Genomic DNA, 11,854 nt, shown 5'->3' on the forward strand with positions numbered 1-11,854 from the left:
CACCAGTAGTACCCACCAGTGCCCACCAGTGCCCACCAGTAACCCCCCAGCACCAGGGGAGGGTGAGGCAGGGAGTAACTGGTAGAAATGGTGCCCACCAGTGCCCACCAGTAACATCCCAGTAACCCCCCAGCACCAGGGGAACGGAGAAATGGTGGTAATGGTGCCCACCAGTAACTCACCAGCAACCCACCAGTAACTCACCAGTGCCCACCAGTAAGTCCCAGTAAGCCCCCAGCAGAAGGGAAAGGTTTGGCATGAGGGGAAATGGTGGCAATGGTGCCCACCAGTGCCCACCAGTAACATCCCAGTAACCCCCCAGCACCAGGGGAAGGGAGAAATGGTGGTAATGGTGCCCAACAGTAACTCACCAGTGCCCACCAGTAACCCCAGTGTCCACCAGTAGCTCACCAGTGCCCACCAGTAACCCCAGTACCCACCAGTAACTCCCAGTAACTTACCAGTAACCCCAGTACCCACCAGTAACTCACCAGTGCCCACCAGTAACTCTCAGTACCCACCAGTAACTCCCAGTGCCCACCAGTAACCCCAGTACCCACCAGTAACTCACCAGTGCCCACCAGTAACTCCCAGTACCCACCAGTAACTCCCAGTAACTTACCAGTAACCCCAGTACCAGCCCAGCACAAAACCCTGCTACCATCCCCCACACCAGTGGGGACAAATCCCCCTCGCTGTCCCCACAGCACTGGGGAACAAATCTGCCAGAGGGTGACAAGCGCCTGTCACTGTCCCCAAGCCAGCAGGGGACAAACCTGTGCCAGGGGGTGACAAATTGGCATCATCGTCCTCAAACAGCAGGGACAAGCTGTTGTCACTGTCCCCAAAACAGCAGGGACAAGCTGTTGTCACTGTCACCACAACGGTGGGGTGACAAACCCGTGCTGGTGGGTGACAAACCCCTGTTACTGTCCCCAGAACAGCAGGGACAAACCAGTGCCAGCAGGTGACAAACCCCTGTCACTGTCCCCAAAACAGCAGGAACAAACCTCTGTCACCATCCCCAAAACAATGGGTGACAAACCTCTGTCACTGTCCCCAAAACAGCAGGGACAAACCCCTGTCACCGACCCCAAAACAACGGGGACAAACCGGTGCCAGCAGGTGACAAACCTCTGTCACTGTCCCCAAAACAGCAGGGACAAACCCCTGTCACTGACCCCAAAACAACGGGGACAAACCGGTGCCAGCAGGTGACAAACCTCTGTCACTGTCCCCAAAACAACGGGGACAAACCGGTGCCAGCAGGTGACAAACCCCTGTCACTGTTCTCACAATGGTGGGGTGACAAACCCCTGTTACTGTCCCCAGAACAGCAGGGACAAACAGGTGCCAGCACAGGACAAACCCCTGTCACCGTCCCCAAAACAGCAGGGGACAAACCTGTGCCAGCAGGTGACAAACCCCTGTCACCATCCCCAAAACAGCAGGAACAAACCCCTGTCACTGTCCCCATAACAGCAGGGGACAAACCTGTGCCAGCAAGGACAAGCTGTTGTCACCATCCCCAAAACAGCAGGTGACAAACCCCTGTCACTGTCCCCAAAACAATGGGTGACAAAACCCTGTCACTGTCCCCAAAACAGCAGGTGACAAACCTCTGTCACCATCCTCAAAACAATGGGTGACAAACCCCTGCCACCGTCCCCAAAACAGCAGGTGACAAACCCCTGTCACTGTCCCCAAAACAACGGGCGACAAACCCCTGTCACTGTCCCCAAAACAGCAGGTGACAAACCCCTGCCACCATCCCCAAAACAATGGGTGACAAACCCCTGTCACTGTCCCCATAACAGCAGGGGACAAACCTGTGCCAGCAGGGACAAGCTGTTGTCACCGTCCCCAAAACAGCAGGTGACAAACCTCTGTCACCATCCCCAAAACAGCAGGGACAAACCTCTGTCACCATCCCCAAAACAATGGGTGACAAACCCCTGACACTGTCCCCAAAACAGCAGGGACAAACCCCTGGCACCATCCCCAAAACAATGGGTGACAAAACCCTGTCACTGTCCCCAAAACAGCAGGTGACAAACCCCTGCCACCATCCCCAAAACAATGGGTGACAAAACCCTGTCACTGTCCCCAAAACAGCAGGGACAAACCGGTGCCAGCAGGTGACAAACCCCTGTCACCGTCCCCAAAACAGCAGGAACAAACCGGTGCCAGCGGGTGACAAACCTGTGTCATTGTCCCCAGAATAGCAGGGACAAACCTGTGCCAGTGGGTGACAAACCTCTGTCACCATCCCCAGAACAGCAGGAGGGGACAAACCCATGTCCCCATCCCCACACCGGCGAGGACAAACTGTCCCCGTGCCGGAGGGGGACACAACCCCCCGCGTGTCATTGTCCCCACACCGGCAGGAGACAAAGCTGTGTCACCGTCCCCGTGACAACGGGGTGACAAGTCAATGTCCTCACCCCCCTCCGTGTCCCCCCCAGGCGACACCGGCTGTGTCCCCCTCCTGTTCCCTCAGTGTCCCCAGCCCCGGTGCCACCCCGTGTCCCCTCCGTGTCCCCTCCAGGTCCTACCTGGCCCAAGCTCCTCTCCGGGGGGCTCTGCCTCATCTCGGCCGGGGGGGACGACACGGAGGGGACACGGGGGGGGGGGTTGGGGACACTGAGGGGGGTTGGGGACAGTGAGGGGGGTTGGGGACAGTGAGGGGGGGTTGGGGACACACACACGGAGGAGGGGGATGGGTTGGTGGCTGCACCTGGGGGAGGAGGGGACAGTGAGGGGGGGAGGTCTGGCCCTTCCCTCCTGACCCTCCCCTCAAAGGCCTCAGAACCCCCAAATGTCCCCCAAAATATCGGATCCTCCCCCCCAAGCTTTCAACTCCCCTACTGGGGATCCCAGTTTACCCAGTTGGTTCCTCCTGGGCCTCCCAGTCCACTTCCAGTTCACCCAGTTGGATCCCAGCACCCCCAGTGTCACTCTGACACCCCCCAGCTGGATCCCAGTCCCTCTGAGTCCCCCAAACTGGTCACCAGTTAAACTCCAGTCCCCCCCCAGTCTCCCCTCCCACCTCCCATTCCACAGCCCCGAGCTGGGTCCCAGCTCCTCCCAGTCCTTCCCAGTTTCCCCCATTCTGCCCCAAAACCCTCCCAGTCCCCCCCATTCCACCCCAAAACCCTCCCAGTATCCCCCATTCCACCCCAAATCCCTCCCAGTCCCCCCAAATCCCATTCCAGCCCCCCCAACCAGACTCCAGCCCCTCCCCAGTTCATCCCAGTTCCCCTCCTGTCCCTTCCCAGTGCCTCACAGTGAGAGCCCAGCATTCCCCATTCCCCACCCCCCCCAGTCCCATTCCAGCCACCCAGCTGCCCCCAGTCCCTCCCAGTTCCCCCAAACCCCATTCCAGTCCTTCCCAGTTCCCCCAAATCCCATTCCAGTCCCTCCCAGTTCCCCCAAATCCCATTCTAGTCCTTCCCAGTTCCCCCAAATCCCATTCCAGTCCCTCCCAGTTCCCCCAAATCCCATTCCAGTCCCTCCCAGTTCCCCCAAATCCCATTCTAGTCCTTCCCAGTTCCCCCAAATCCCATTCCAGTCCCTCCCAGTTGCCCCAAATCCCATTCCAGTCCCTCCCAGTTCCCCCAAATCCCATTCCAGTCCCTCCCAGCTGGCCTCCAGCCCCTTCCATTTCTCACTCAGCCCTCCCCAGTCGCCCCATTCCCCCCGCAAATCAACCCTCCCAGCTCTCCCAGTCTCCCCCCAGCCCCCCAAACTGGTTCCAGCTCCCTCTCCATCCCCTCCCAGTTCCTCCCAGTCCCCCAAACTGGTTCCAGCTCCCTCTCCATCCCCTCCCAGCCCCCCCAGTCCCACCCCAGTCCCCTGCGACGAGACCCCGGCATCTCCCATTCCTCCCCCAAACCCTCCCAGTCCCCCCCAGTTGGACCCCGGCCCCCCCGGCTGGGCACCACCTCCCACCCCACCCCCTCCCAGCCCTCCCAGTGCCCCCCAGTCCCTCCCAGTGCCCCCCAGTCCGGCCCCGCCGCCCCCCCCCGCCCTGCAGCACCCGCTGCTGCTCGCAGAATACTAATAGGGCAGGCGGGCGGTGCGGCGGGGCCGCCTGTCCGTCTGTCCCCGTGTCCCGCTGTCCCCCTGTCCCTGTCCCCCCGGGGGTACTGGGGTGCCCAGCCCGCGGGTAAAGGGGAGAGGGGGGATTTGGGGTGCTGTGGGGTGGCGGTTTTGGGGTGTCAGGGCGTTGCTGGGGTGTTGTTGGGGGGTCGGGGGGTGTTGTTGGGTTTTTAGGGGTGTCAGGGAGGGTTGGGGGTGTCGGGGGATTTGGGGTGTTGAGGTGTGGAGGGGATGGGGGTTGTCTGGGGGTGTCAGGGAGGTGTTGGGGTGTTGCAGGGTGTTGTTGGGGTGTTGAGGGGCTCTGGGGAGTGTTGGGGGATTTTGTGGCGTTTGGGGGTGCCAGGGAGCTGCCGTGGGGGTCTCGAGAGTTGGGGTCTATGGGGTGATATCAGGGATGTTTTTGGGTGCTGGAAAATTCTGGGAGGGGTCTCAGGGGGTGTCGGGGTCCCAGAGGATATTGGGGTCCCAGGGGATGTCCAGGGGAAGGGGCCCAAGGGGTGTTGGGTGGTCCCAGGGGCTACAAGGGGGAGGTGGGGGTCCGGAGGGGGGGTGCTGGAGGATCCTGAGAGGGTCTCGGGGTGTTGGGGGGGGCTGTGAGGTGTTGGGGGGTCCCGGGGAGGGTGTCAGAGAGCTGGGGGGGACCCCTGGGGGGGGGCCTGGGGTGGTGTTTGGGCTCTGTCAGGTTGGTGGGGGTGCAGGATGGGGGGCAGGGGTCCCGGGGGGGGCTGCGGGGGGACTGTCACGGTGTCAGAGCGTTGAGGGGGGGTCCTCAGGGCGGCGCGGGGGGGTCAGGGGGGGATTGTGAGGCGCTCCCGGGGGGGCTATGGGGGTCTTGAGGGAGAGCGGGGAGGGTCTTTAGGTACCGGGTGGTCCCGTGGGGGGGTCTCGGGGGGGGTCCATCAGGGTTTCAGGGTGATGAGGGGGGGTCTCGGGGGGAGGTGGGGGGGTTCCCCAGGGGGAAATCTGTGAGGAGGGGTCCGTGGGGAGGGGTCCCCGGCCGGCGCTCACCTCTCACACTCCCCGCCGCATCCCCGCCGCTGCCGCCGCCGGTCACTGGGACACACCGGCCCGGCCCCGCCCCTCCCGGTACTGGCCACACCCCCTGCGGTACCGGCTCCGCCCCTCCCGGTACCGGTCCCGCCCATCCTGACACTGGCCACGCCCCTCCCGGTACCGACCACGCCCCCTCCCGGTACCATCGGGGGGGGGGGGGGGGGGCAGGACGGGCCGACCCCCGCCGCCCCTTCCCCTTTCCCGGGGGTGATTTGAGTTCAGAGCCTGTCACCAGATCGCGACAGAGACCGGCAGCCCCCCCTTCACCTCAATGCACCCCCAGAAACCCCCAATGCCTCTGAAAGGACCCCAGAGACCCCAATTTCCCCCCAATTATCCCAAAGCCCCCTCACGTTTACCCCCAAAAGCTCTCAGCACCCCCAAATTCCCCCCAGAGCCCCCTCCCAGTTATCCCAGTCACTCTTTGGGGTCCCCCCAGACACTCGCAGCCCTCTCGGGAGACTCTGGGGGAGCTATGGGGCAGCGGTTGGGGGTGTGGGGCAGGTTTTGGGGGCTGGGGGGCAAGAGGGGAGAATGGGGGGCAGCTACAGGGGGCAATGGTGGCCACAGGGACAGTGACACTTCAGGGGATGGGGACATGGACAGCTGGGGGAACAGGGACAGGCGGTTGCCTCAGGCCAGGTGGCAGCTGGGGACAGGGCCAGGTGAGCCAGGGACAGTTGGTGGCCCAGGTACAGGCTGTGGGACAGGACCAGGTGGTGGCTTGGGGACAGGCGAGAGGACAGGGCCAGCTGGTGGCTTGGGGACAGGGCCAGGCCACGCGCGGCTGCCCCCGCGGCCATGCGCTAATGAATCGCGTTAATCACCTGTCCAGCAGCTGCTTCCAGTCCAGGGCCATGCTCGGGTGACTGCGACAGCAGCAGGGAGGGAAAAGGGACGCGGTGGGGACAGCAGCCGTGCCATGGTGGAGATCCCCACGGCGGGATAAGGGGAGGTGGGTGAGGGAAATGGAGACCCCCCCGCCATGATGGCGCCCTCAGCGTGAGGGGACGGGAATGAGTGAAGCCCCCCAAGACCAAACCGCAGAACCAGGGGCTCACCCACCACTGGAGAGCCTCCTATTCAGCTCCAGGGAAGTTCTGAGGGAGGTTTAGGGGATCCTGAGGCAGGTTTGGGGGTTTTTGAGGAGGTTTGGGGGGGTCCCGAGGGGTCTCTCCCTCCTCCACCCCCTCGCTCCCCTCAGCGCTTTCCCGCCTTTTTCCGTCCCGCGCGGCCGCTAGGGGGCGCTCGCCTCACGGCGCGCGCCGGCGTCTGATTGGCCGCGCCCTCAGCGAGGCTCCGCCCCCTTCCGCGCGGTTTTGCATTGGGGCGTGGCCTATGGGAAGAGGGCGTGGCCACAGGCGCCCTATAGAGACCCTATAGCACCCTATAGCAGACCCCAGAACCCTCGTAGCACCCTTTAGGGCACCCTGCAGTGCTATAGGGACTCATAACACCTCACAGTGACCTATAGCGCCCCATAGAGATCCTCACAGCCCCTACAAGGACCCGTAACAGCCCCCACAGTGCCCTATAGACCCGCCTACAGACCCCATATGATCCTGCAGCATCCTATAGAGAGCCCTATAGACACCCCTAGAGAGAGCCCTACAGACACCCGATAGAGACCCCGATGGACACCCCCATGGAAACCCCTATAGACCCCGTATGATCCTGCCTCCCCTATAGAGACCCCTATAGACCCCATATGATCCTATAGAGACCCCTACAGACCCCATATGATTCCTATAGGTACCCCTATAGACACTCCTATAGGCCCTATATGATCCTATAGACACCCCTATAGACGCCCCTATAGAGACCCCTATAGACCCTATAGAGACCCCATAGACACCCCTATAGAGACCCCTATATGATCCTATAGACACCCCTATAGAAACCCCTATATGATCCTATAGACACCTCTATAGAGACCCCTATAGAGACCTCTATATGATCCTATAGACACCCCTATAGAGACCCCTATAGACCCTATATGATCCTATAAACCCCCCCTATAGAGGCTCCTATAGGGACCCCTATATGATCCTATAGACACCCCTATAGAAACCCCTATAGACCCTATAGAGACCCCATAGACACCCCTATAGAGACCCCTATATGATCCTATAGACACCCCTATAGAAACCCCTATAGACCCTATATGACCCCATAGACACCCCTATAGAGACCCCTATAGACCCTATATGATCCTATAGACACCCCTATAGACACCCCTATAGAGACCTCTATATGACCCCATAGACACCCCTATAGAAACCCCTATAAACCCTATATGACCCCACAGACACCCCTATAGAGATCCCTATAGACCCTACATGACCCCATAGACACCCCTATAGAGACCCCTATATGATCCTATAGACACCCCTATAGACACCCCTATAGAGGCTCCTATAGAGACCCCTATATGATCCTATAGAGACCCCTATAGGCACCCCCACAGAGACCCCTATAGATCCCCCCCAGGGGCTCAAGCCCCTCACGGGCGGTGGCTCCGCCCCCCCGTTACCCACAATGCCCTGCGGCAACCCCTGACCCCCCCCGATGACGTCATTAGCCACACCAATGATGTCACCGGTCATGTTGACACCCGCGGTGATATCATTGGCCACACCCATCCTACTGATGACGTCACTGGCCACATCAGTTCTGCCATTGGCCACCCTGGGCCTGATGATGCTGCTGACATCACTGGCCACGCCCATCTCGCTGATGATGCCATTGACCACACACATCTTGTTGATGATGTCATTGCCCTCGTCATCCCCCACCAGGGCTCTCATTGGCCATGCAGATGACGTCACTGGCCACATGGTGCGATGACATCACCATCTGGCCATCAATGACATCACCGCAGCGTCATTGGTTGGGATGGGAGGGACCTTGTGCAGTGGGCGTGTCCCGCAGTGGCATGTCTCAGGTGGGTGTGGCCAAAGGGTGTGTCCCGGGGGCGTGGCTAATGGGCAGTCACAGATGGGTGGGGCCAATGGGCGCGTCCATGGGTGTGACCAGTGGGCGTGTTCCAGGTGGGCGTGTCCAGGGGCGTGTGAGTGGGTGCATCCAATGGGCGTGTCCAGGTGGGCGTGTCCAGTGGCCGTACCCCAGGAGGGTGAATCCAGCGGGTGTGTCCCAGGTGGGTGTGTCCAGTGGGCGTGTCCCGGTTGGGCGTGTGCAGTGGGTGTATCCCAGGTGGGCGTGTCCCGGGTGGGCGTGGTCAGTCACGTGTCCGCAGGCGCAGGTACCCGCCCCCGCTGGCCAGAGCCAAGGCCCCGCCCAGCCCGGCCAGCGCTGGGCAGTGCCCGGGGCGGCCTCCGCTGGCCCCGCCCCCTCCGGCCACAAAGAGTCCCGCCCCCAACAGCGCCGCCAGCCCTGCGGGGACAGCGGGTGACACCGGGGTGACAGTGGGGTGACATATGGGGTGGCACATGGGGGATATGTGGGGGGACACTGGGGGGACACTGGGGTGATACTGGAGGGACACGGGGGGGACACCGGGGTGACACTGGGGGACACTGAGGTGACACTGGAGGGACACGGGGGGGACACGGGGGGGACACGGGGGGGACACCACGGTGACATGGGGGGGGACACTGGGGTGACACTGGGGACACTGCGGGGGACACAGGGGGACAGACAGGGTGACACTGGAGTGACATGGGGTGACATGGGGGGACACCATGGTGACACAGGGGGACACTGGGGTGACACTAGGGGTGACATGGGGAGGACACCAGGGGGGACACTGGAGTGACATGGGGTGACATGGGGTGACATGGGGTGACATGGGGGTGACACCAGGGTGACAGCAGAGTGACACAGGAGGGACATGCAGGGGACACTGGGGTGACGCATGGGGTGACACGGGGGGGACGTTGGGTGTGACACTGGGGGGGACATGGCGGTGACAGGGGGGGACATGGGGGGACAGACAAGGTGACACTGAGGTGACATGGGGTGACATGGGGGGGACACTGGGGGTGACATGGCGACACGGGGAGACAGACAGGGTGACACAGGGGGGACACTGGGGTGACATGGGGGGGACACAGGGGGACAGACAGGGTGACACTGGGGTGACACAGGGGGGACACCAAGGTGACACATGGGGTGACTCATGGGGTGACACCAGGGTGACACGGGGGTGACACTGGGGTGTGACATGGGGGTGACATGGGGGGACACCAGGGTGACACCGGGGTGACACAGGGGTGTGACATGGGGGTGACATGGGGGGACACCAGGGTGACACCGGGGTGACACAGGGGTGTGACATGGGGGTGACATGGGGGGACACCAGGGTGACACCGGGGTGACACAGGGGGGACACTGGGGTGACACTGGGGGGGACACTGAGGTGACATTGAGGTGACACAGGGGGGACACTGGGGTGACACTGGAGGGGACACCGGGGTGACACCGGCGGGGGAGGGGGGTCAGGGCTTTGGGAGGAGCCGGAAATTTGGGGGGGATTTCAGGGGTGCAGGGGGGGGTTCAGGGGGACCCAGATAAATTTTGGGGGGACCCAGATAAATTTGGGGGACCCAGATAAATTTTGGGGGGACCCAGATAAATTTGGGGGGGGGACCCAGTTAAATTTTGGGGGACCCAGATAAATTTGGGGGTACCCAGATAAATTTGGGGGTGACCCAGATACATTTGGGGGGACCCAGATAAATTTGGGGGGAACCCAGATAAATTTGGGGGGACCCAGGTAAATTTGGGGTACCCAGATAAATTTGGGGGGGACCCAGATAAATTTGGGGGTTCAGGGGGTGCCAGACTGGGGGGCAGGTAGGAATTTGGGGGGTGGGCAAAGTGGTTCCAGAGCCCCCAGATGTGTTTGAGGGGGACCCCGAGGAGTTCAGGGGTGCAGGGGGGGGTTCAGGGGACCCAGATAAATTTGGGGGTACCCAGATAAATTTGGGGAGACCCAGGTAAATTTGGGGGTGACCCAGTTAAATTTGGGGTGGACCCAGGTAAATTTGGGGGTACCCAGATAAATTTGGGGGGGACCCAGATAAATTTGGGGGGAACCCAGATAAATTTGGGGGGTACCCAGATAAATTTGGGGGGAACCAGATAAATTTGGGGGGAACCCAGATAAATTTGGGGGGTTCAGGCCGGGGAGGATGTCGGAATTTGGGGGGTGGGCAAAGGGGCTCCAGAGCACCCAGGTGTTTTTGAGGGGGACCCCGAGGAGTTCAGGGGTGCAGGAGGGGGTTCAGGGGACCCAGCTAAATTTGGGGGTACCCAGATAAATTTGGGGGGGACCCAGATAAATTTGGGGGGACCCAGGTAAATTTGGGGGGGACCCAGATAAATTTGAGGGGGACCCAGATAAATTTTGGGGGTACCCAGATAAATTTGGGAGGGACCCAGGTAAATTTGGGGGGGACCCAGATAAATTTGGGGGGGACCCAGATAAATTTTGGGGGTACCCAGATAAATTTGGGGGGTACCCAGATAAATTTGGGGGGTTCAGGCTGGGGAGGATGCAGGAATTTGGGGGGTGGGCAAAGGGGGCACCCAGAGCACCCAGGTGTGTTTGAGGGGGGACCCCGAGGAGTTCGGGGGGCAGTTTGGGGGGGTCTCGGGGGTTTTGGGGAGCCCCATTTTTGGGGAGCCCCATTTTTGGGGGGTCACTGACCTGCCAGCAGCTGGGCAGCGGCCGAGGGCAGGAAGAGGCGCCCGCGGGGCCCCCCCAGCAGCTGCCAGAGGAAGAGGAGGAGGCCGAAGGACGAGAGCAGCAGGGCGGCCACCACCAGCCCCTGCACCCCCCGCAGCAGGGCTGGGGGCAGAGACCCCCGGTGAGCCCCCCAAAAATGAGCAGGGACCCCCCAAAACCACCATCAGCCCCCCAAAACTGACCACAGCCCCCCAAAACTGACCAGGGCCCCCCAAAACTGACCACAGCCCCTCCCAAAACCACCACCAGCCCCTGCACCCCCCGCAGCAGGGCTGGGGGCAGAGACCCCCGGTGAGCCCCCCAAAAATGAGCAGGGACCCCCAAAACTGAGCATGGCTCTCCCAAACTGACCACAGCCCCCCCAAACTGAGCAGGGCCCCCCAAAACTGACGACGGCCCCCCGAAATCACCATCAGCCCCTGCACCACCTGCAGAGACCCCCCAGGACCCCCCCCAGGACCCCCTAGAGCCCCCCAAGAACCCCCAGGACCCCGCAAGATCCCTCAGACCCCCCCAGAACACCCCCAAGACCCCCCCAGGACCCCCCAAGACTCCCCCAGGACCCCCCAAAACCCCTTCAGAACCCCCCCAAGTACCCCAGGACCCCCCAAGACCCCCCCAGAACCCCCCCAAGACCCCCCCAGGACTCCCCAAAACCCCCTCAGGACTCCCCAAGGACCCCCAAAATGCCCCCGGGACCCTTCCAGGACCCCCCAAGACCCCCCCAGGACCCCCCCAAGACCCCCCGGGACCCCCCGGGACCCCCCGGGACCCCCACTCACGGCTGAGCCCGAGGCTGCTGCACTCCCAGCCCTGGGAGCGATTTTGGGGGGCGCAGTCGTACCAGAGGTTCAGGGGCTGCGAGTCCGGCAGCACCCACCAGCCCTGGGGGACCCCCAAAACAGCCTCAAAACACCCTGGGACCCCCCAAAACACCCTGAAAACACCCCTGGGACCCCCAAAACAGCCTCAAAACACCCTGGGACCCCC

The 11,854-nt window shown here is 62.0% G+C and overlaps 2 protein-coding genes and 1 long non-coding RNA gene across 3 annotated transcripts in view; all 3 read right to left on the bottom strand.

The window, feature by feature from the left end:
• The window catches only part of LOC311164746 (glutamate receptor ionotropic, NMDA 2D-like), a gene marked incomplete at both ends in the record, with an annotated part of 29,838 nt that extends 23,825 nt beyond the window's left edge, over positions 1-6,013 (bottom strand). Inside the window, 3 exons of the mRNA XM_084224324.1 lie at positions 5,166-5,379; positions 5,596-5,668; positions 5,982-6,013. Coding sequence (XP_084080450.1) covers positions 5,166-5,379; positions 5,596-5,668; positions 5,982-6,013 — 319 coding nt within the window. The remainder of the gene's footprint in view (positions 1-5,165; positions 5,380-5,595; positions 5,669-5,981) is intronic.
• Positions 6,014-7,833: 1,820 nt separating this feature from the next.
• On the bottom strand, positions 7,834-11,751 carry LOC311164730. The gene is made up of 3 exons (XR_014616884.1): positions 11,647-11,751; positions 10,826-10,966; positions 7,834-8,547 (listed from the first exon to the last, which is right to left on the bottom strand). It is a non-coding gene; the product is annotated as an uncharacterized lncRNA (long non-coding RNA).
• A 20-nt stretch (positions 11,752-11,771) lies between these two features.
• Positions 11,772-11,854, bottom strand: part of LOC311164747 (myosin-binding protein C, fast-type-like) — a gene marked incomplete at both ends in the record, with an annotated part of 75,149 nt that continues 75,066 nt past the window's right edge. Inside the window, one exon of the mRNA XM_084224325.1 lies at positions 11,772-11,801. Coding sequence (XP_084080451.1) covers positions 11,772-11,801 — 30 coding nt within the window. The remainder of the gene's footprint in view (positions 11,802-11,854) is intronic.

This window comes from Fringilla coelebs (assembly GCF_963513975.1).
Source record: "Fringilla coelebs genome assembly, chromosome: 36".
NCBI lineage: Eukaryota > Metazoa > Chordata > Aves > Passeriformes > Fringillidae > Fringilla > Fringilla coelebs.